Raw genomic sequence first — 24,713 nt, forward strand, 5'->3', positions numbered from 1 at the left:
ACCCTGAGAAAACTCACGAGCACGGTGTTTGTCCACCACAAAGTCCACACGGCGCGAGCTGGGATCGAACCAGGGACCCCAAGCACCGGAGGTGAACGCTCTACCACTGAGCCACCGCGCCCCCTTGTCTGCAAGTGGATGTGGTAAATGAAAAATATAGTAAAATCTTAGGAAGATGGGTGAATAGTGTTGCCCACGAGACAAGACAAAGATAGAATTTTCGTAGCAAGATACGAGGCGAGAAAGCACTTTCACTACATGTTTACAAGACGAAACAGCTTGAAATCTAGCCACGTAGGCAACACTAGTAGGTAACAATAAGGTCGAAACGGGTAGCAGAAAAAAAAAAAACAGTAAAATCTTAGGTGGGTGACAGTAGAATTCACTGGTGGGATCATCTGTGGTAATGAACCATTGTATTTCTTAAACCATTAAATGACATCATTTAGGTTGATTTTGTATGTTATCATGATAGGAGTGCCAACCGCCAAGTGAGAAGGAAATTCAGACAGGGTCCTCGCCCAGGGCGGATGTGCTTTATTGCTTGGCAAGGATTCAATGAAGCACTAAACACCAGAGCTACTATAAAACCATCTGGCCAGATACAAAGCAAGGCCACACGAATAATTCTCTCCTCTTCGGAAGAAGTCACTTGCATGAATAGAATTGCAAAAAAACTTGTATTGACCGTTTCTATAATGGAGGCGCCCACGCCATCATGAAACTTGATCAGATTATCTACTTCCGTATGGTATGTAAATGACGTGACGTCTACTGCACCGTTGCCAAGTAGAGATAATCATGGTCATTAGTACTGGGTTATTCTCAAACAAAAAAAAAAAAAAAAAAAAAATTAGGTTACGGTGTTTGTAAACAAATTTATTTGTTTGTTTATAAATAATGATTTATTTTGTAATTTTTCTTTTAGGAAGGAAAAAGTTCAATAATCATAGATGAATGTATAGACAAATCAATATTATAAAGTACGTATGCTTTGCACAAGTATCAAGAAATCTTACTGGATGACGTTGGCTGTCTGTCATCTGTCTACGGTCATCAGAAATGAAATGAAAATTCAATCTTCCAGATCCGTGTTTGTTTCGCAGCTTAAAGGAACCGGATAATTAATGTGAATGGTTATGAAAAATACGTGGGTCGTTCAATATATGTTTCCCTAAAGTGTAAAATATTTATGTTTCAAGATTTGCATATTTGTAAAGTATATATATATTTGTAAACTATATATGCAGGTGAGTCCTGTTCACGTAGTCCTCATTGAGATTCAAGCATTTGTCTCACTGTTGCACCAATTTCTGCAAGTTCATTTGAAAAAGATCAAGGCTCTGGCTAGTTAGCACTCTCCTCACATTCCGTTTCACTTCAATTTGTTTAGAAACGTTCAGTTTGCAATGCAGACTTTAAAACTGGAAAAAAGATGGAAGTAACTCGGCGCTAAATTGAAGCTGTATGGAGAGTGGGGAGCTGTTCTCACTCTAATTCTTCAGTTTTGTGTCTTGTTTGCGTGCTGAGAGGGGATGGATGTTATCGTCAAAAAGAAGAGATCAGGTCGCTTATGTCGAATTGTGTTTCCCCGAAGAAGAGTTCAGGTTCGACATAAATGACCTGGTCTTCTGTGAATTAGTGATGAAGAAGTGAAGCTGAATGTGGGTACAGTGCTAATTAGCCAGAGCCATGTTTTTTCTTTTTTTTTTTTTTTTCAAAGGGTTTGGACAAATTGGTGCAATGGTGAGATAAATGCGTGAAGTCTCAATTTGGGATTATATGAAGGGGTGAGGAAGGACCCATCTACACACACACACACACACACATATATATATATATATATATATATATATATATATATATATATATATATATATTACATATGTATCTTAACAAGTAAATCTTTTACCACTTACGGAAACTTTTATATTGAACGACTCACATAGGTAGAATGAGACTGTGGGACAGAAACGTGAAAACTCAGAGAAACCCGACGGGCACGATGTTGTTCACCACACTCACATGACCTAGGTTCCTTGCGCCGAATGGACTTTATGGTGGACAAATACCGTGTGCGTAGGATTTCTCGGGGTTCTCTCTCGTTTTCTCGCACTTCATCTCAGGTGGGACGCTAAACCCTAATAAATAAAATAGATAAATAAATGGCCTGGGAATAAACCAGGGTCTCCTTGCACCAGCGGTGAGCGTTCTACCACGGAGCCTCCGTGCGCCCTCCGACAGGTTCAGAGAAAAACCAGAAAGGTTTTCTGTGAATTCAGGTAGCCAAGAATTGGTTTAATTTTTTATCTTTTCGTTCGTTTGAAACCGAAAGTGAAATATTTATCACTCCAGATTTCAGTAGACCTATTGGACTTTCCGTGCAGCAAAGACTGTAAGAGAGCAGTTACAAACAATTATTTATTTATTTATTTATTTATTTTTCGATGTATGCCACGATTGAGACCAGAAGTAGATTTATCACTTCCGGCTTCAATGTGGGATGTCCTTTAGTTTGGAAGATTGTCAATTCCAAATATGATATTAAGTTTTATTTATTTTTTATCTCCTCCTCCTTCCCTTCCTCTACGTTGTACCGTCAAAGTGAAATGATAAAATCCATCCCAGGCCCGAATCTTATTTATGTTGAAAATTTGATCGAGATCGGTCGGGTATTTCAAGAGTTAAGTCACTTTCAGTTTTATACATAGATTAACAGAACCACCTTTGCACTTGTTCCACAAACCGATCTTTTATTTTAATCTTTATTTTTCTTGTTTCTTCTCTTGGGCTGAATTTACTACTGAACAACTGTTATATTTCATTTAGACCTGCTCCTAATTTCTTCTCACTGTCTGGCAACAGCGCGTTATAGTCCACACATTGAAATTTGTGTCCATTAGCAGCTATTTCTTTATTTTTCTTTCTTTCTTTTTCTCTTTTTGTATCCTTAATTCCTTTGTTTCTTTTTCAATAATGTAGAGATTAAACACAATCAGTGGCTGAGCGTCCTTGTCTGAACTAACTTACGTCATAACATCACATATCATCATAGTACATTGTTCAACCAAAATAACTTGTACAAAACCTGTTCTACGTTAGTTTATAGCACCTGCTACGTTCTAGACGCTATTTTTTTTTTTTTTAAATTCATTTTGTGTTCTTTTCAGATTCTCTTATTTTCAACGAGCTTAGAAAGTTCGTTGCAGAATTTTCTGTGTGTATATGTGTATGTTTGTTATTTACGAATTTTTCAATTTTGAGCCCTCCATTCGATAGAGCACCAAAAATTACCCGAAAGAAGTGGATTTTTCGCATGACTCTTACCGTTCCGGAGATATTGGCCAAAAATCGTTCCGGTTTCTGGAGATTTAAGAAGCCATATCTCAGGAACCGTAAGTCGTAAATGATATTGGTGTTCATCAATACCTAAGAGGATGGTGAACATTTTGGTACCAAATAGCAACCGGTGGGTACTGGCCAACTGGCCACTGTTCCCCAGGTATTGGCCAAAAAAGTTCGGATTTCGGGAGATTTAAGGAGCCATATCTCGGAAACCGTAAATCATAGAGAGATTATATTTTGCGAATTTTTAATTTTTAGCCCTCCATTTTGAGCATGTCTTCTTAAAACTACATATCGTAAAACGTTTTAACAGAACTTTTAAAGAAAACATATGGAAAAAATTTAGTACTCAAGGAACTTATAAATGGATAGATATATTACAAGAACTGTTTAATGAGTATAATAATAAAGTACATAGAATAATTGGTATAAAGCATGTAAAAGTCAATAAGACAAAATAATTGTTTTAAAGTTCGTTCTGGCAATGCTCTTGGAGCATTCTCAACTGGTTTTTCTTTAACTCAGTTTGTGCTCTTCAGTTTTTTTTTTTTTTTTTTAACAAATATTTGTGATTAAACATACATATTCGAAACTCTTCAACATGCTTATCTCTGATGTAAATACTTTTTTTTTTTTTCCGAAACCGGACATTTCTCAAGGAAAATTTTCTCGTTACTGGTGTAGTATATAATATAGTTTTGTCTATTTAGTTTTATTTTTTTGTAGCAGATGTGAAGCTACATGTATCTACAGCGATTATGGCCACTAAAGATACAATCTATCGAAAGTTGGCATTTTTGGCTGTGAAACACTTGAATATCTTCTTATAATTTTTGTCTGTTTTACTGTAATATGCTTATCTCAAATTAAATTAAAAGTCTAATTATTTTTTTTCTTTTTGTTTTTACAGGCTTCTTGGTTGTGAAAGATAATAAAGTTCACCTAGCAGACGTACGCCGTGAATGGCATACACTAGTGACGTATTACGCCGGTGTAGTTGCAGTGACTGCGGTGGGACTGTTATTTGCCTTGCTTATGCCATGTATTGGGTTGATCTTCTGCTGTTGCCGGTGCGTTGGGCGATGCGGTGCAAGAAGTCAACCGTTTGAAAAGAAAAGTGATCCGTGCAAGCGAGTCACGCTGGGGATTCTTCTTACTATTGTTGCTATAATTATCCTGTAAGTATCTTTTATTTATTTCTTATCAACATTTATTTATGCATTTATTATCAACAGTTGCATTGTCACTGTGATACAAAGGTAAGTCATAAGTCTTCCTATATTCTACAATCCAAACAGAAGCCGCGTATATCGCCGTGATTGGTCGTAAGTTAAACGTTAAACTGACCCAAGAGGTAGTGCGGCAAGCGGACTATTTAACACGGAGACCACCACCTCGTTAATGTTTCTAGTGGCAGTGACAATGAGTGTCCAACAACGTCTGATACGTGAACTGTTACTGTACAAGGCGGCAGCAAACTTAAACATTTGTCATGCGAAAAGGGAAGGTGCAGTGAACCACAGAACAGAAACTCGTTGATTTCAGAAATTCGTGCAGATTGTAAAACTATCGAAGATGAGCCAAGGTCCGTCCCAGGGTAACAGATGCTGAGGTTATACCACACGCCATTGAGGAAAATCCATGCACCAGCACACAACGACTGTCAAACCAACTCGTCATATCGCTGCCAACTGCCATGCGTCACCTTCATGAACTGCTGGAAAACCATCAGGAGCTAACCCATTGTGTCACATGATTTGACGCCAGCTCATGCCCAGAGGAGAATGGATATGTGCCAACAACTACTGCAAAATTCGCGTGATGTACATTCCCTGAAACGGATTGTCATATTGGATGAAAAGTGGATGTTCTTCCAGAATCCGAATGTGTAAAAACAGTGGTTGTGTAAGGGACAACTTCCAGAACCGGTCGTCAAACAGGGCAGTTTCGAGCATGAAGTTCTGCTTTGTGTGTGGTGGAACTGTGAATGGGTATTAATTCACTTCGAGTTCGTTCCTAACGGCTGTATTATCAATGTGAACCTTTGTTCCGAACAGTTGGAGCGGATGTGCTGCACTAGGCTAAACACGTCCTGCACTGGTTGAACCGATAGCGCGCCGTGCTGCAACAGAATAACGCAAAATCACACTCGATTCGAACCCCCCCATCCCCCCCCCCCAAAAAAAAAGAATCAGGAACTTCATTACATCGAACTGATGCCGCATCCGGGATAAATTCCTGATCCTGGCCCTTCGGATTACTGCCTGTTTCGGTCTGTGGCGCACTTCCTGAAGTCACGATGCTTCACCAACCAACAGGAGATGGAAACAGGAGTGACTGCATTCTTAGCCTCTAAGGGCAAGACGACGTATCAACGTGCAATCGATGAAGTGACAGGAAGATGGCTATAGAGAGTCTAGCACGAGGAACCGTACTTGGAATGAGAATGTGCTTTCATTGTAAATAAATAAATACAGATATGTTGTGTACCGGAATATTGTAAGACTTAGGACTAATCCTTGTAGTTGGCTTAATAATTGAGTTACGACAGAATTAAGAAATCAGAAAATTTAATGTTGATCACGGATGTTTTCAAAAAAGCGGTTTTCTAAATAAGTGCACTTGATCGAAAATCAAGATTTCCTATATCTACGCATTTTAACTTTTAATATTTAATTCTAGAGTTCCGAGGTTGAAGAAGATAGTTAAAACTGAATTCATATATGTCATAAATAGAGCCCAGATTTATGTGCACTAGAAAATTTTATTAATAAAATAATATGCACTTAGGAAAGAGCTTATTCATTTCAGATTCACTTGTTTTCAATACTTAATGTGTGCTGAATGAATTTCTACACTACTACTGGACACTATTGGCTGAAATCCACTGCTTTAATATAAAGCTCTTAAGCGTGTTCACAAAATACTTTATACAGTGCAAATTCTGGAACTATATTCAGCCCAAACTGGTACACATTTACAAACACCTGCTGATCTTCTCAAGGAACATATTTTAGATAGACTTGACTGGTGTGGTGTCCGCTAATTTGTGAAAGTTGTTACTAAACCCTTCCTTGTATCTCCTAATACTCAGTCTGTGTATGGTGAAGGTGTAACTTATGACAGTTACAAGAGCTCTTTTGTTTGAAAAGCATGCTAGGATAGAGTATTCCTGTTACACTTGCGTCTGTAAGAGGATTTTTCTGGTTGAAAGACATACTAGTAGAGAGTGGGAAAAGTATTTTGTTAAGAGATGTCCGATACACACAAACTACCAATTCAGGATGCTAGAGATAATAAAATCATTCGTAAATTCAAATACTCTTAGAATATACACTAACCTTCAAATTACGTACTTGCATAATTTCAGTCAAGGCTCAGGACTCTATTGCTAAATTCAAAAGAGTTCCAGCAATATTACAACATTGCCTTTACTCGGTAAAGGAATGTATAAATTGCGATCAATATTAAAATTGACATATTCTAATGAAAGTAACATGCATCCTGATAGAAGACTATATCAGTTACATTACTTGTCTCGATTGAAGCAATATGCAAGAACTGTATATTAACTAGCACTATGGCTTATGGAGGTTCAATGCCGCATTCACAAAAGTTCTCCATTCACTTCTGTCCGTAACCCAATGGATCCAGTTTCTATATTATATTCCTATCTTTGAAATCATGTATTGTATCTACATTGTATTTATCTTATATTATCCTCTCATCTGCATGTAGGTCTTTCTAATTATCTTTTTCTGATTAGGTTTCCAGTTAAAATTTTGAAAGCTCTACTTTCTTCCATTCTGCCTACATGACCTGCCTGCCTGAGCCTCCTAGACTTAATGATCCTAACAATGTTTGCTAAATTATGCAGTTCCACGTTATGAAGTTTTCGCCTTTCTCCATTCCCGTCTGTCTTGGGTTCGAATGTTCGTTTTAGGATTTTATTTCCAAATACTTGTACACTCATGTCCAAAATTATTGTCGCATGTTTATAAATATGTTGTAGGAATATAATCTGATAAAGAATTTGCCCGGTAATTTTTATAATGTTAGTATGTGTATAGTCGACAAAGACGTGCATGTGGCAAATTTCATGTCAAAAGAGCAGTAAATAAGAACAATAAAACGAAAATAAAACTTTCTTGGCCATTTAGCAACATTTTGTTTTACTCATTTTAATTTTCGTATTTATAATTCTCTTCCTATGAAATTTACCACAAATATACATTTCCCGATTATACACATAATATCAGTATTAAAAGTACCCAGCAGAATCATTATCAAATTATATTCTTACAACAAGACAGTTATAGATATGCGACAATCATTTTGAACATGAGTGTATATACACTGCGAGTAATAAATATTTACTCAAACAATAAATATTTACTCAGTGTATATAAATATATACACTGCAAGTAATAAATATTTACTCAAGCAATAAAAATTTACTCAGTGTATATAAATATATACACTGAAAATAATACATATTTACTCAAGGAATAAATATTTACTCAGTGTATATAAATATATACACTGCAAGTAATAAATATTTACTCAAGCAATAAATATTTACTCAGTGTATATAAATATATACACTGCAAGTAATAAATATTTACTCAAGCAATAAATATTTATTCAGTGTATATAAATATATACACTGCAAGTAATAAATATTTACTCAGTGTATATAAATATATACACTGCAAGTAATAAATATTTACTCAGTGTATATAAATATATACACTGCAAGTAATAAATATTTACTCAGTGTATATAAATATATACACTGCAAGTAATAAATATTTACTCAGTGTATATAAATATATACACTGCAAGTAATAAATATTTATTCAGTGTATATAAATATATACACTGCAAGTAATAAATATTTACTCAAGGAATAAATATTTACTCAGTGTATATAAATATATACACTGCAAGTAATAAATATATACACTGCAAGTAATAAATATTTACTCAGTGTATATAAATATATACACTGCAAGTAATAAATATTTACTCAGTGTATATAAATATATACACTGCAAGTAATAAATATTTACTCAGTGTATATAAATATATACACTGCAAGTAATAAATATTTACTCAGTGTATATAAATATATACACTGCAAGTAATAAATATTTACTCAGTGTATATAAATATATACACTGCAAGTAATAAATATTTACTCAGTGTATATAAATATATACACTGCAAGTAATAAATATTTACTCAGTGTATATAAATATATACACTGCAAGTAATAAATATTTACTTAGTGTATATAAATATATACACTGCAAGTAATAAATATTTACTTAGTGTATATAAATATATACACTGCAAGTAATAAATATTTACTCAGTGTATATAAATATATACACTGCAAGTAATAAATATTTACTCAGTGTATATAAATATATACACTGCAAGTAATAAATATTTACTCAGTGTATATAAATATATACACTGCAAGTAATAAGTATTTACTCAGTGTATATAAATATATACACTGCAAGTAATAAGTATTTACTCAAGGAATAAATATTTACTCAGTGTATATAAATATATACACTGCAAGTAATAAATATTTACTCAGTGTATATAAATGTATACACTGCAAGTAATAAATATTTACTCAAGGAATAAATATTTACTCAGTGTATATAAATGTATACACTGCAAGTAATAAATATTTACTCAAGGAATAAATATTTACTCAGTGTATATAAATGTATACACTGCAAGTAATAAATATTTACTCAAGGAATAAATATTTACTCAGTGTATATAAATGTATACACTGCAAGTAATAAATATTTACTCAAGGAATAAATATTTACTCAGTGTATATAAATATATACACTGCAAGTAATAAAACTTTAGTTTTAGTAATAATATCCTGTAATGCTGTAAGCTATAATTATTTGTCAAATCTATGTAATTTACCTTACTAGTATTATTTTACTTTTGGATTTATTTATACGTGTCCACTTCAGATGCACTGTAACCCAGTGCAAAATGTATGCAAGAATGAGGAAAGTAAAGAATACAATATATATGTATCGTGAAACATTTGGGCCCTAGTCATAAGACAATAATATGAAAGAGAAAGAGAAGGATAAGAAAACGAATAAATTTGAGAAATATATACTAATCTGGGAAAATGCTTAAAAGAAGAGAAGGAAGGAAAATGTGACTGGTTTAAGTCTAATCTTTTGCTTAAAGAACTAAAACACTTTTATCATATTCTTCTTTTCTTTTCTTTTTTAAAAGGAAGACTTAATTAAAATAACCAACGTTGAATTAACCCGTTTACGATCCATGGTACATTTTCGTACCATAATGCAGTGTTGTCTTTAACAGCTAATTTAGATCCTATAAGAAGTATTCAAGCTTTTTCCCTCCTTTTTTTTCCCTTTAATTGATCGAGTCAGACATGGACCAAAGAACACTCCAGATGTGTTTTGGAACCAGATGGTCAATTTAGTGGTGGCAAATGGGGACGGGGGGCCGTGACTTTTTTTGTTGTTGTTGAGGCTATTTAAAAAAATCCCATCCTTAGCTTTCAAGATATCATGTTGAAATTTTGTATACGCATTGTGTACACTTCTATTTACCACTTTTTTTTGAGAGCTCTAGGTCAAACCGGGCCAGAGCCCGAGGGGCTCAAAAGTTTCAAAAAGGTGATTTTTTTCTGAAATTTTCCTGGATTTTCCCTAATTTTCCGTTTTTGGTGTATGGTATGGGCATGTGAGTGGTACCATTTGAAATGTTGTTTTATTCTGAAGAGAATGAGGTATGAACCATGATCGTAGGACAAATAGTCTTGTTTTAGGAAATGTTTACATCACGTCAAATAAATATGTAAAATATTGGTCACATTGAGATTTTCAAAATATTTTCTCGCCCTTAGTTTTCAAGATATCACATTGAAATGTTGTACGGAACTACGTATCTTTCCTGTGATTTTGACGTCCCCACGTCAACCCAGACCCGGGCCAGAGGGGCGCAAAATTAAAAAAAAAGTTACTTTCGAAAAAAACTATTTTTTTTTCAATTTTCCCGTTTCAGGTGTATGATACGGACAAGCGAATGGTGCCGTCGGAAAGATTGCTCTATTGCGAAAAAAAAAACGAGGTATGAACCACGATCCCACGATAAATAACAATGAAGCAGTACCTCCTTGACTGAAAGTCTAAAATTTACCTCAAGAAGCCTAAGATCTTAAAAGGGTTAAGGATTTATATAATTGAACGAAAAATCCACCACAATAACGGGAAATATCACTATTATTCACTCGTAATATAGAGATAAGAAGTCGTCTCCGGGTAGCAATGGTTTGTAGAAACTATGAAATTATCAAACAGATTGGCCCAAAAGTAGGTATACACCCTGCATTGATCGAGTATAACATTCTAGTTTATAGATTTATTTGCTTCGACTGTTCCGGGCTTAAGTTATAAGTAAAAAGACGTTAAGAGCAAATAATAAAAAACTAGGTCTACATGTTTGATAACAATAAGAAATGACATAAAATACAGTACGGGACTGTATACCTACTTTTGGACCACCCTGTATAATAGCAGTATGAGTTTTTTTTAAATAGTTTAACGTCCAACGTATAAGGGAAATGGTGATGATGAGATGGATGATAATGGTGGAATGATGGAAACGGGAGGAAACTGAAGAAAAAATACGCCCATGGGGTTTGTCCACCATAAAGCTCACTTTGCTGGCTCTGGGGTCGATCCAGGGACCCGATGATCCAGACGTGAGCGTTGTACCATTGAGTCATCGCGGCCCGTAGCAGTAGGAGTTTTAATATTTAGTGCAATATAAACATTTTTAGAAAGTACTTTTACACCTAGATGTTGGCTCTTGAGATTTAAAAAAATCCAGTGTATGTCCAGTATTATCACGTAATGCATAACGAATGTGTTAGTTTATTGCTTAATACTAAATTGTGAAAACGTGAAATATTCCAATGTCACTGATTTTAATATACTTTTCAGATTCGGTGTTGTATGTGCCTTTGTTACAAATGAATATATGGAGGAAGGTACTCAAGAGCTTCCTTCCAATATAAGAAATGCTCTTAATGATACCAAGCTCTATTTGTCTAATACAGTGAAGGTAGGTATTCGTATTATAGTTGCTTCCAAATAGATAGGCATCAAATTAATGTTAAATTCATTAATTATATTTACAACAGCTCCTGCGAAAGGGAGTACTGACTTGTTCATATTACTTTGCAAGCTAATTTTGTTTCAATATTTCGAGAATTTTTCTCAGTGAGTTTTCTTCCGAAATTGAAAACATCTTAAATCATCCTAGGCAGTAAGTTTGTCACATACGTGATGTATCAATACCAATGGAACTATGAAATCATATAAATTTGGTATATCAATACGATGTTTCATATTTTAAACTCCAAATTACAATGGGGGGGGGGGGGTGTCACACTTGATACATCATTCTGCTTCTGCTGTTTTCGACTCCTGAGAAAGAGTATACGAGAAAAGATGCTCGAAATACTGACATTAGCTTGCAAAATAGTACAAAAAGGAAACTAACTACTGCTTCAACTCGGGCACAAGAAGCTTCCGAGGTTGGCCATTTTCCACGCTTTCGTCCATTCAAACACATTTCATTTTTTTTTTTATGGAAGCTATACGTGTTTTTAAGGACCTACTTTTTTTTTTTTTTTTTTTTTTTTTTTTTTTTTTTTTTTAAAGCCAAATAATTGGATATTATCAAAGACGATGATGTTACATGCTGAGTGTTCGAAGTGGAAAAAAAAAGCAGAGGCGGTTTGTTTTCTTATGATTTTGACTCAACATACCTGTTATTTAAATATTGTCTTGATCACTGAAAAACCAGAGACGGTATGTCCTCATTAATGAAAAACCAGAGGCGGTACGGCATACCACCGCATACCGTCTCACTTCGACCACTGTACATGCTACCTGAATTGAAGTGCATTTCCTTAAAAGATCTGTACTATTTTATATTACGTACAGGGTGGGCGAAAAGTAACTAGGTATTAAATAAGTCCTTCGGTAGATAAGAAAACAAAAGAATGTTAAAATCTCAATATAGGTACTTGTGTTTTTAACCACTGCCAGGAATGCAATGATACTTTTATGAAGGAAGTCAGGTGGAATATTGGCGGTAACATTTTCAATCCATGCTTCCAGTTCCTTCTCTGTGCAAGATTTGGACTTGTACCACAATCTTAATGTAGTTCCCCCCCCCTCCCCCCCCACACACAAATCACAGTAAATCTGCATTTCATCTGCATTTGGTTCACCGCAACGGTCTGTGGTCGCACATAAACAGATAAAAGGTCCGCCATGTTTGTTTATATTGGACGTGCTGCTTCCAGCGGTAATCCATTGAACAAAGCGTGAAATGTTAGTAAATACTTTATAATATGGCATTGGTTTCAACGTGAAACTCGTAATATTATAATTTTTATAGAGTATTAAAAATACTTAATTTCACCCACTTAGTATAATGTTCCTGTACGTTCCATTATCAAATACAGCTTCTACTTTTGGCAGAGTCTAGCTCTGAATTTAATAGTAAAAAAAGAAATGTAAAGCAGCTTTTAAAACAGTTCAGTTTCGTTTAACATTGAAACTACAATAGCCTTCAAAACTACTGGTATTCAGTATTAAAACCGGAAATAGATCTATCACTTCCGGCGATCAATTCTGGGATGGAATCTACTTCTGAAACACTGAATCCATGTCAAATATCATTTTTCACTAAATCTTTTTTGGAAATCAGTATTGACACTAGAAGTGGTGGGATTTTACTACTACTAGTTTCAGTAGAAGTATAAGAGCTTAGATGAGATCTGTCTTTGAGATTCTGAATCCATCAATTCTGGAAGTGGTAGATTTTCCAGTTTCAGTAGAAGAACTTAAGTGAAACATGGTTTTGGGTTCCTGAATCCACAAAAAGAATTAAAAAAGTACTTTCTATATTTTTAGAATAAAATTTAGTCAAAGCAGTAAATGTAGTTGTTTTGCATCTTCAATGCATGTTGCAAATAAATAGCTTTGTAACCTCACCAGATATTTCACGCTGTAACAGATTAAATACTTGTCGAAATTCATCTGTACCTGCTCTAAAATGTTACTATAAACAAACAAGGTGTCATTCCTCGAGGTGATATTTATTTTATATCTTGTGCAAATTCCTTATTTCAGTAATACTATATTTTCCTTAGAAATTTATTTTAATTTTATGTGATTGATATTTTACTGATTCATTGTGGTTACAAAGAGTACAGCTATTATTTCGGGCTATATGTTAAATCAGGGCGCAAAATTTCACAGTCAGATGCACTCGCCAATCCAAAAATGATTGTCGCCAGTGTCTCTCACGTACAAATTATGAGAGATGCCCCCCTTCCCGGTCTTTGGTTAGACAAAGAAAGAAATTACACCAGGGCATAAAATTTTAAAACCAGGCAATTGGATTCAGGATAATCAATTTTGAATTGGATAATTTATATATATGTTAAAAAATATCTTACCTTAAGACTTCACGTTTGTATAACACTCTCTCTCTGCACTGAAGTACCAGTTGTCGATTGTAGTTTTCGAATCAAAGTTCTTAAAGAAAGGAGGGTGAATTACAACGTTCTGAAGACTTCACGTTCTATGTCCGTTGTGAAGACTTCACATTCCGTGTTTTTTCTCACTCAATGACAATTATTTTCGTGTAGGCAGAAACCATTCCTACTGAACACTAGTCGCCAGCTCTAAATTTCTAGTCGCCAATGGCGACCTGGCGACCGGAAATTTTACGCCCTGTGTTAAATATTCTCCAATATAATATTTCCTCTGTATATTTATATTTATAAATTTGTACTGTGATTAATGTGTGTAACATATACTTTTAATTTTGTTTTTACAGGAAGTTAACACTTTATTGTTAGATAACTACGTGGAGCTCGAAGCAGTATTAAACAATATATTAGAAGGTAGGTGTGCAATACAAAATTGTTGGTAGTACTTAAGTTAGGGAATTTATTATCATTCGGCACTGCTTAAGCAACTTTATTACCGTAAATTTGTGATTTTATAGATTTCGATTTTTTTCTGTCTGGTTTTCATTTTCATTTTATACAGTAAGGTATCAGTTTGTAAGATTCTTGTAACTACTTGTCGTATACGGTAATTAAATGTACACTCATGTCCAAAATTATTGTCGCATGTCTATAAATACGTTGTTGTAGGAATATAATTTGATAACGAACTCGCCCGGTATTTCTTACAATATTAGTATGTGTATAATCGGCGAACACATGTATGTGGCAAATTTCAAGTCAAAAGGGCAGTAAATAAAAACAATAAAATGAAAATAAGTTTCATGTCCATTTAGCAACACTTTGTTTTACTCATTCTAATTTTCGTGTTTATAATTCTTTTCCTATGAAATTTACCACAAATATACATTTCCCGATTATATACATATTACCACTATTAAAAGTACCCTGCAAAGTCAGTATCAAATTATATTCTTACAAGAAGACAGTTATAGATATGCGACTATTATTTTAGACATGAGTGTACATTATCTGATTGTTTCAATTTAACTGGGAAAATCAACCCAAGAACATGACTTTCTGACCACTGTTAATTCTTGATATAAGAAGTGACTAAGGACCCGAAAATTCTGAGAGTTTAATTCTGGTTTATAGATTCAAAATTTCTGGAAAAATTTACACGACAAAACTTTAAAGACTAAAAGGAAACCAGTCGTTCTGAAGATGGTTTGTGGATTCACCGTTTCGTTACAATTTTGAAAATAATGATGAAAAAAAGAATTACGTTTAAATCCGGATTTCATGCGATTCAGTGCTTACCATATAAAATACTTTGAAATAAAATAATCCGTAACTATAACAAATTATCACTGCTTAGTTTGAAGTCATAATTGACCGGGCGGTTAATTTACGTAGTAATATTGTCTCACAATCAGACATTGATTCTTTTGTTTCGTAGCACTGATCATTACGAAGCCTAAAGGCTGTAGTCTGGTAAGGACGAGAGTAAAATGTCTTTGCTTGGATTTGACTTTCTCTCAGTGTGTTTGTAGACATAGGCGTGCGCACGTGGGGGCGCTCGCCCCACCTAATATTTTGGCATTGCGTTTTTTTTCGATTTTTAAAATAATTTTCTCAGCTAATAAGGATTATATTTCACAAAAACGGACCCTGAAAGACGTCTGTAATCATCGCTTCCTCCGGGCCAATGAAAATAAAAATTAAATTATAAAGAAACTAATGATTACAAAATTGGTTGCATATCTTCAGGAGTAAAGCTATTGATTTACACCACCGTAATCCAAGGGTCTGCGCACGCCTGTGTTTGTAGGCAACCATAATTTTTTTTTTGTATTTTCCGATTAAATATAATAATAATAATAATAATAATATTAATAATAATAAATATCTGATAATGTTTGTCTAAGATGTCTCTTAATAAACTCATTGAACAGTGCAATATATATATATAGGGTTGCCAGATTTTGTAAACGAAAATCCGGGACACCAATTTCAGAATATAGCCTGTATAAGGTCAGGGTTCCTACTCATTTGGTCAGAATTAATTCATTACCTTTCTTTTCCAGGTTACTACTCTCAATTTTTCAGTTCATCCTATACACAGTTAACACAAATAAAGCCAGTGAAAAAGTAGCATAAGAAAAACTTCTTGGTGTTCCTTATTTTCAGTTCCGATTTTTGTGTTTAACAGGTCCTAAATATTGCGTCAGTTACGAAACACCCTCCCATTTATGATTGAAGAGATACTTTTTTCTTTGTTGTGTCAACGCCGGATTCAGAAACATTACCCTAAAACAAATACAAATAGCTTTTAGCATTTAGCAAGAAAATATACATTTATACGAAATCCAGAACGAAATCCGAAATCCAGATAAAGAAAACGTGTATCTCTTTAAAGACTTACGCAGGCTCTCCAAAGGTTTTAGGCGAGACATCCTAGTTCCTGCAGGCTGATTTTTTTCAATCTGCAGAACGAAAAGTGGGACAAGCAGGCGTTCCGAAAGCCTTTTTCGGGACAATTAATTCTTTTATTGAAAACCGGGACGTCTGGTAACCCTAATATATATATATATATATATATATATTATCTTTCTTACTACATGTTACCTTTTTCTTAACGTTTTCAGAAAGCGGGGTAATAGTGAAGAACAAGTTAGGTGAAATAACAAGAGCTGTGGCTGTGGAAAACCTGACGACTATAGTTAATAGGCTGAATAAAATTCAAGACGACTTGAATGGAATCAAAGAAATCACCAAGCTTCTGCAAGGAAACGCATCTCAGCTCAATCATGGTAAGAACTTTCTTTATTTTTGACACACAAATATTATTAAAACTGTTTTTACTATCTAGGATTTTTCGTTTTGTTGCAAATAATTGTTTATGTGGACATATAATATTCAGGTTCAGTTGTGACGAAATTCTATACCGCGATTTTACCTCAATTTACGCACAGAGAAGAATACTGCGTAAATCAAATATTTACTGTGTTGTAGATTTTTGTACGAGTGGTTTGAACTAGAATCAGGGGCGGCTCAAGAATATTTTATACCCTAGGTGAAAAAGATATCTGCGCCCCCATTATCTCCTTCTCCCACAAACCCAAACCAAAGTGAAGCCTTTGTCACCCCTGACATTTTCACCACATCCTCACATTGTTATCATTTGTTTAAGCATTAAATACAATAAAACTTACTCTCAATGACTCTTTCTATGGTATTAATAAGTAATCTATAAGCCAATTATTTTTAAAACATTTTTATTGCTGTGTCATTTGGAATTAAATTTCAATCATATAACCACAGGACAACGGGAAATTAAAGTTTTATTGTAATGTAAACCATGTCGATGTCCATTGTAAATATAAAACAAAAAATGGTTAAGACAAAGCAAAGATGAAATTTCTTAATTCATTTTAGTTATTTTGAGTTTGTCTAATTATTCTGTGAAAAGCTGAGTAGCTTAAAATATGTTCACGTCAGTTGTTACCTGATTATATAAATTTGGTGCTCTGTGAAAGAAGGACCTTTGAATAATCGACAGTCTAGGGCAGGAAAGGTGGAAGAGGTGGGTATTTGGTGCTAGACGGATAGGAATGTGAAGAGAGAATTCTTGAAGTAGGGCTTCAGACCTTAAGTTTCCATTGATGCCTTATGTAGAAACTTTAGGTCAGTGACATTTCTGCGAGCATCCGGAATATGAATATTCAGAAATGTAGATCATCTTTAGTCATAGAATGAACAGTGGGAACACAGAAACGTACTATGGCCAGACAGATGTCCTCCCGCTCCATATAGATGAGCAGTAATCAATTTTGGGTGATCCCACTTTTCTTAACTCTCTCTTCCTAAATGTGTAGGGCGCTGGCGCACGTACGTTTTGGTTAATGTTGATAAACGGCACGTAAAAAGAAAAAAAGCCTCCCATTCCGCCTCTAAATGTTTCTGCCCTCAGCAACCGCCTAGGTTGTCTATATGGACGAGCTGGCCCTGACTAGAATGTATAAATTTCAATTTCTCTATATAAATATGAGAGGGGATAGATAAAAATATTTAAAAAAACCTGAAAAATTGCACATTACTTTTATTAATAGACCACCTTTGCAACCCAGAACGGCTTGCAGTCGACGAAAGGGAGAAATACAGGTCGCGTATTGTTGTCAAAGGGATGTTGTACCATTCTTCCACCAAAGAAACTGCAAATTGTTGTAGAGACGACGGTGGTGGGTAGCGGGCTCGCATCTTGGTGTTCAAAACTAACCACAAGCGCTCAATGATATTGAGGCCTGGCGATTGTGGAGGGCATAGTTGATGTGATACTTCATCGTCGTGCTCATCAATTCAGTCCTGGGCAATATAAGCTGTATGAACAGGAGCTATGTCATTTTAAAACATGGCGTTACCATCTGGGAACAAAGTTTGCACTATGGGATGCAGCTGGTCACTCAAAGTGGTTACATAGTCCTTGGCAATGACATGCCCATGCAGAGGGATGATGGGTCCTGCAGAGTACCAGGATATGGGTGCCCAAATCATCATTGAACCACTGCCATGCTTCTCTTGGTAACAGACAGTATCGTACGCTTTTGCTGGCATTCTCCACACGTAAACTCGGCCAGCAGTTGGAAACAATGTAAAGGAAGATTCATCCGACCAAATGACAATCTTCCACTGCTCCATCGTCCAGTTTTTATGGGCGTTGCACCACTGTCTCCGTAATTCTGAAATTAAACGCAAATCTCGGCCTTGAGCTCTGGAAGTGATCCCAGTTTGTTGGGGTACATATGAGTTTTCAAATACCCACACAGAAAGAAATCACATAGTGTCAAATCACAAGAGCTGGGTGACCAATTCACGTCACCGTTGCGACAAATCACTCGGCCTGGAACTTCTTTCGTAACAAGTATATACAGGTCCTACCCGTACAGAAAACAGTGATGATCATGCGGTATTTGACACTCTGTACTTCTACCCACAAAGACAACAGATTAAAATCGTGTAACTAGGCACGTACCTAGCGTGCCTAAGCGGAAAAGCGGCCCTGTGCATGAGGTCCCTGTTTCGATCTTTCGCCAAGGAAGTTTGTGGTGAACAACATCGTGCCCGTGGGTTTTCTTGCTGTACTGCTGTTTCCTCCCAGTTTCTCATTCCATCAATTCCTTCATCATAAATCACTTACTTTAATCATCGTCTCCCTTAGTCCAAAGGCATTATAATTGTGGGACATTAAACTGAAAGATTTCGTTTCTTTTTTACGAACCGAAACTGTACAGCAACAAATTTGCACATCACGTCACAGAATATTACCGAACTACACTCAATGTTAAGCAGAATAAATGTTGCCATGTCTTGTCAATTTCCACACCCCACGATAAATTAATTACTCCTGTATATCGCCTTTCAGCATATACGGGAGTAACAAATGTTAGTTGAGATTGATGTCAATGGAAGTCAGATTTTTCAATGAAGCTGTTAATTACATAATTCCAGGTCTTTAACTTAACTGTTTTTAAATTAAAGTAAATATATATATATGAGAAAGTGGGTTATTTAGTAATATTATAACTGATAGAACCGCACACATATGATAAAGTAAATTGATATTTTAGGTCTTAACGGGGTGCGAGCACGAATATTGGAGCAGCTCAGGCGATGCAAATCACAAGAATGCCGAGACGTTATGAAACAGTACAACATTGAGGATCTTCATGTCGAAGCTAATTTTGACGAGGTAAGAATTCTTTGCTTGATATATGTTATTTTTAGGTGCCAGTAGAAATTCTATTTGTAATCTATGCCGATATCAGGTATCAGTGTATCAAGTATTATTTCTTAATGTTATTTGTGGTTTCGAAGTAGTGATAAAATTATGTTATTGTCTATCCGTTATACAAATGAAGTTTATATTAAGTTTACTTTTAGGAAAATAAGTGTTTAAAAAAATGTTATATACAGGTTGTCTCAAAAGTTTATAACCGCAGTTATGGTATACATTAAATCGTGACCAAGTGATTTATTCACAAATAGTCTTAGAGTCGTGCACTTTGAACTCTTTCTTATATGTATGATCTTAAAAAGTAAATGGTAGTTAATGTATGTCGAAACGTTCATCTGGATCAATACGTATAGTTGGCTAGAGTCTGTCTATTCACCTGTGCCCTCGGAAAATATGCGAAGTATACTTTGGCCCCACCCCGAGAGCCTGTCTATTCACCTGTGCTCTCGAAAAATATGCGAACTATACTTTGGCCCCACCGCGCCACTTCCTGGCGGATGAAACCTCCCTTTGCTTAGGGAAAAGAAGTGAGTGACCTCAGCTGTATTGCCAATTTGTCATTCAGTCGTTTGGTCTTGATGAGTGAAGATCGTAGTCTATTTAGAGTGGCTAACAAGACAGAGCACAGCGAAGTTCGTGAAATAATTCACTGTGGCAACACTTCCGCATTCAACAATTGAAAGATCTCGGCCACAGCAACTTGTCTTTCCTCTTTCGAGGGAGGTACGGGAAAATACACATCGACAGCAGAGCCAGAAGGAGCACAGTTGAAATAGACAGGCTTTAATGGACGAACTGGACTCGTTCTCTCCTTTTGATCGTCATGTACTCTAACAATCCATTGCATTGAAAATTTAGTTCATCTGTTTAGTGTTTGTCTGTGTGTGAGATTTTCTTGACAGTCATTTACATAGAAACATTTACGCTTTTTTTAAATTGTAGCCATTATATATAACATGTATACTGCTGTGAAAGTCGGAAATGTTATTACAGATGATGAACTGCGATTACCAACAATCACCACTTTAGACTGATCAGTGTTGGAGGTAAAATCACAATTACCAGTTTTCACCGAAGAGTCTGTTAACTGAAAAACCTGTAGTAGCGATTTTCTGAAGGAAATAGGATTAAGCTGAATAGCACAAAATGAGGTGTTGAAAAAGTACAAAATGACTATCACTTTAGCGTGTTACTTGTGTGTTAACTCAGCACCAAGGACATTGCCTTCCGAGCATATCAGAAATAACTAGTTATTGGCTAAGAATTTGCATTTTTTTTTTTTTTTATTGTTTGGTATAATCAATGATTTATGGAATATATTTGGCATGTATACCAAGTAACGAATAACGTTCAATGTTTTTTGTAATCGGTGACAACAATAGTTTTGTAAACCTGTGAATTGTCTTACAACAATTATATGAATTACAGTGCTGCCATCTCTTTTCCTTATCTGTTATTCTTATGTCAGCACGTAAGAACAGAAGATGGCAGAACTGCTACTCATGTAATTGTTATCAGACAATTCACAAGTTTACAAAACTGTTGTTATGACCTATTACAGAAAACATAGAACGTTATTCTTTGTTTGGTGTAAATACCAAATATACTGCGTAAAGATTTGCTTATACCAAACAATAAAAACCAACGCAAACTGATATGCTGGGAAGCCAATGTCCTTGGTGTTGAATTAACATGTAAGTAACCAGTGGTGCCCCCCCCCCTCATGTCTATGACGCACCCCCCTCAATTGTCTATCCGTAGGTGTTCTTCCATGAAAAAAAAAATCTTTTCGATTAATTTTTACACTCCCTCAAACATATTTATATAGATTTTTACCCCCCCCCCCAAATATTTCAATGACGCAGTTTGCGTCATAGCCCCCCTTTATGGGCACCCCTGAAGTAACACGTTGAAGTAGTAGTCACTTTGTGTTGTTTCGTCACCTCATTTTTTTTGTTTTGTACGGATCTTAATTTCTAACACACAGGCATCATCTATTACTGGTAATCACCTGTTATTACTAATGGAGATTTTTTTATTTTTTTATTATCGGTACTTCACAACCGGTGAAAGCTGGTAATTAAAAAATTCAATTTCCAACATTTAGACCAGAGTAATGATTGCTGGCAATTGCAGTTGATTTCCAGTAATTGTGACATTTTCGATTTGCACACCAAGCAATATTGCAATAAAAGATTTGTTCTAATTTTTATTACCTTCCTTTCTCAAAGTATGTTTTAAGTACACTGTGCTAGATCGAAATGAATGCACAATAGAATTTCTTGAAGTTTAGCTTACTGACTTTTGCGATAACCTGTATAGTGTATATACTTGTTTTTGTATAAGTGGTGTGTATTTTTAAATATTATATAATATACCCAACTTTGATTTAATCACATATTTTGACAGATTTGTGTATTTGTTTCTTTTAGCCCTTGTCTGTAATCTTTTTGTATTAATTATTATAGTAATGTATGTAATGATGTAAAATATGTACAATCGTATCATACGGTGTATTCAGCGTACTTTAAAAAAAAAAATATACAGGTGATTTTATTTTTCTCAAACTAAAGTATCCGAAACCTTCTCTTCAGTTAGTTTACAAATCTTACAAGAAAAAGTTGTGGTAATAGTTTATATATATATATAAAAAGACACGACAATACAATATGCATAGTGCTATATTGGAAACCTGTGTCTATTGGAATCGCGCAGTATGGTAAATTACTTCTGTTGTAGACAGATTTGCATTTAATGGAGGATTTTGAACCATGTTTTATCAAATAAAAAAAAATGCATATTGACTTCGAGCCAGTATTGTAATACGTTCAGAATTTATATAACTTTAGAATAGTTTCTCATTAGTTAGTATTTGTATACACTAAATTAAAATCTTTAATAATACATATGTATAGGGGGCTCTGTAGTCTAGTGGTTTGAACGTTGGACTGACGTCCGCGTGGTCCCAGGTTCGATTTCCAGCTGGTACACTCCTATTTACGGTGTCTACCCAGCATCGTGAAGCAAACTGGAGAGTCACGTGAATAAAGACGTGACGGCCAATAGGTCCTGACACGCCTGTTAGAAGTAAGGTATCACAATTCGCTGACAGTAGGTTCGATACTAGGCTGTAAGGTTCGGTTGGTCGCTAGCAGATGGCGTTGGACGGCTCAAGTAGCGAAGAGCTATCACGCTATGGTTATAATATTACGTATAAATTTGGGACGCATACAATCCTAAAACTCAACAATCTTTGCACTGATAATGAGGATATAAATGTATGCATCTGCAGTCAAAGGAATAGTTATTCTTCCAGCTGTCCTTAGAGGATAACTGTCGAGGTTCTATATCCTTAAATCTTAGCGCGAAATATCGCAGCTTCCACAGTCGATGCAAATATTAGTATTAGTTATACTTCATTGTGTGTATATGTATGTTTGTGAGTGTGTGTTTTTTATATTTGTATAGAAATTTAAATATATAACAAACGCACTTCCCTTTTTTCCAAGTTGCAATCTGAGAATCTTGTTAAATTCTGATTATAAAGTCTCTGTTCCTGAGCATCAGATTAATTATGTTTGTTCGTACGTGTTTCGAATTGAGTTGCAGTGGAAACGTCTTAACTCTCCTTCACTCTGTTATTACGATTTACTTGATCAATGGAGATAGTGTAATTTTTTCAACACACGAGACATTGTCGAGACATTTTTTTACGAGACATTGTCGTACAATTTAGCTCAAATTACCAAAGTCCGTTCTCCGAAATCTACTCTATTTTCCACTCATTGTTTCCAATTAGAGGATATGGTAGTAGCATGAGTGCCATGACGTAAAGGAAAAGCGGTTAAAAGATTTTATGAACCAAAATAGTAAATACAGGACTAGTAAAACAATTCTCAATCTGTGGGTTCGCGACCTACTGGTGGATCCTCAGAAGTATTTGGTGGGTCGTGAAGTTCTGGTATCAGATTCTGCTCTTAGAGTTTTGTCATTAAGATACGAATATCCTGAAATTTTATATAAAAGCGTTAACTTATGAGTATTCTAAAATTTCAGATAAGAGCATTAACTAACTTTCTCACTTTTAACTGTATTTTAGGCGAAACGACGTGATCATCTTGGGTTTAAGTAACTATCAAGTGCAGAAATATAATTTATTCACTTTCATTGTTTGAACAGAGTGGTCCCCTAAATAGGCTATAAAGCTCAACAGTATCACTGGTTTCCTAAGGATAAAATTGTTTGATTTCAAATGCGAGCATGTGGTTTAGTAGGCGTGTTATTTTCTGAAATATAGAAAATTTTCTTTTTAATATACTACTCGGTCCTCTGAAGCTTGTTGTTCGTCGATTTGAATCCGAGACTTGAAAAGGTTGAAAAATACTTGCCTGATCTTATGAGTTACATCCTAATCCCCCTCCCCCTCCAGGAAAACTTTGCTATCCTGCAGAAATTTTTGCGCTTGCTTATCGGTAATACTTGTTTCTTCGAAAGAGTATATATTTAGTATGTATCTACAAGAATAATTCATTGTTACATAGTTATTGTTATATTTTAATTTCTGTTGTGGATTGATATTAATAAATCAGGCGCATAGGTGAGAATGTAATATCACCATTATTGTGCACGAATAACAAAGAGTATCAGTACCTTTACTTACTGAGATATCTACCAATCTCTGTACCAAATTAATATTTTCCATTCCAGTAACATTACTAATTGTGTGTGTGTATCCAATTAATCACTCTGCTTTATCTATTCCATGCAAAAGTTGCTCGACAGGTACTTCCCAAAGGTATTTCTAAGTTCATTGCAGTTATGCAAGTATTGTTGCATGTGAAGAAGTATTGTGAGCGTGTGGGTGTGTGTGTATTATTTGGTATTTGAAGCTTTGCATTAACGTTTAGTCTATGTGCGTATTTATTTCCAGTTCGTACTTGGCGAATTTTGTCTGGAATAAAAACTTATAGATAATATATAAATAATTATAGTTATTGT

General features: G+C 35.0%; 1 protein-coding gene across 6 annotated transcripts in view; it reads left to right on the forward strand.

Moving 5' to 3' along the window:
* Positions 1–24,713, forward strand: part of LOC145664853 (prominin-like protein) — a 253,296-nt gene that overhangs the window by 132,866 nt on the left and 95,717 nt on the right. For all 6 annotated transcript variants that reach the window (XM_081731870.1, XM_081731872.1, XM_081731875.1 and 3 more), the window contains exons 2-6: positions 4,256–4,523; positions 11,373–11,493; positions 14,290–14,356; positions 16,570–16,734; positions 19,549–19,670. In XM_081731870.1, the coding sequence (XP_081587996.1) occupies positions 4,256–4,523; positions 11,373–11,493; positions 14,290–14,356; positions 16,570–16,734; positions 19,549–19,670 (743 nt within the window). The remainder of the gene's footprint in view (positions 1–4,255; positions 4,524–11,372; positions 11,494–14,289; positions 14,357–16,569; positions 16,735–19,548; positions 19,671–24,713) is intronic.

The sequence above is a fragment of the Thermobia domestica genome, chromosome 11 (assembly GCF_964235325.1).
Source record: "Thermobia domestica chromosome 11, izTheDome1.hap1.1, whole genome shotgun sequence".
In the NCBI taxonomy this organism is placed as follows: domain Eukaryota; kingdom Metazoa; phylum Arthropoda; class Insecta; order Zygentoma; family Lepismatidae; genus Thermobia; species Thermobia domestica.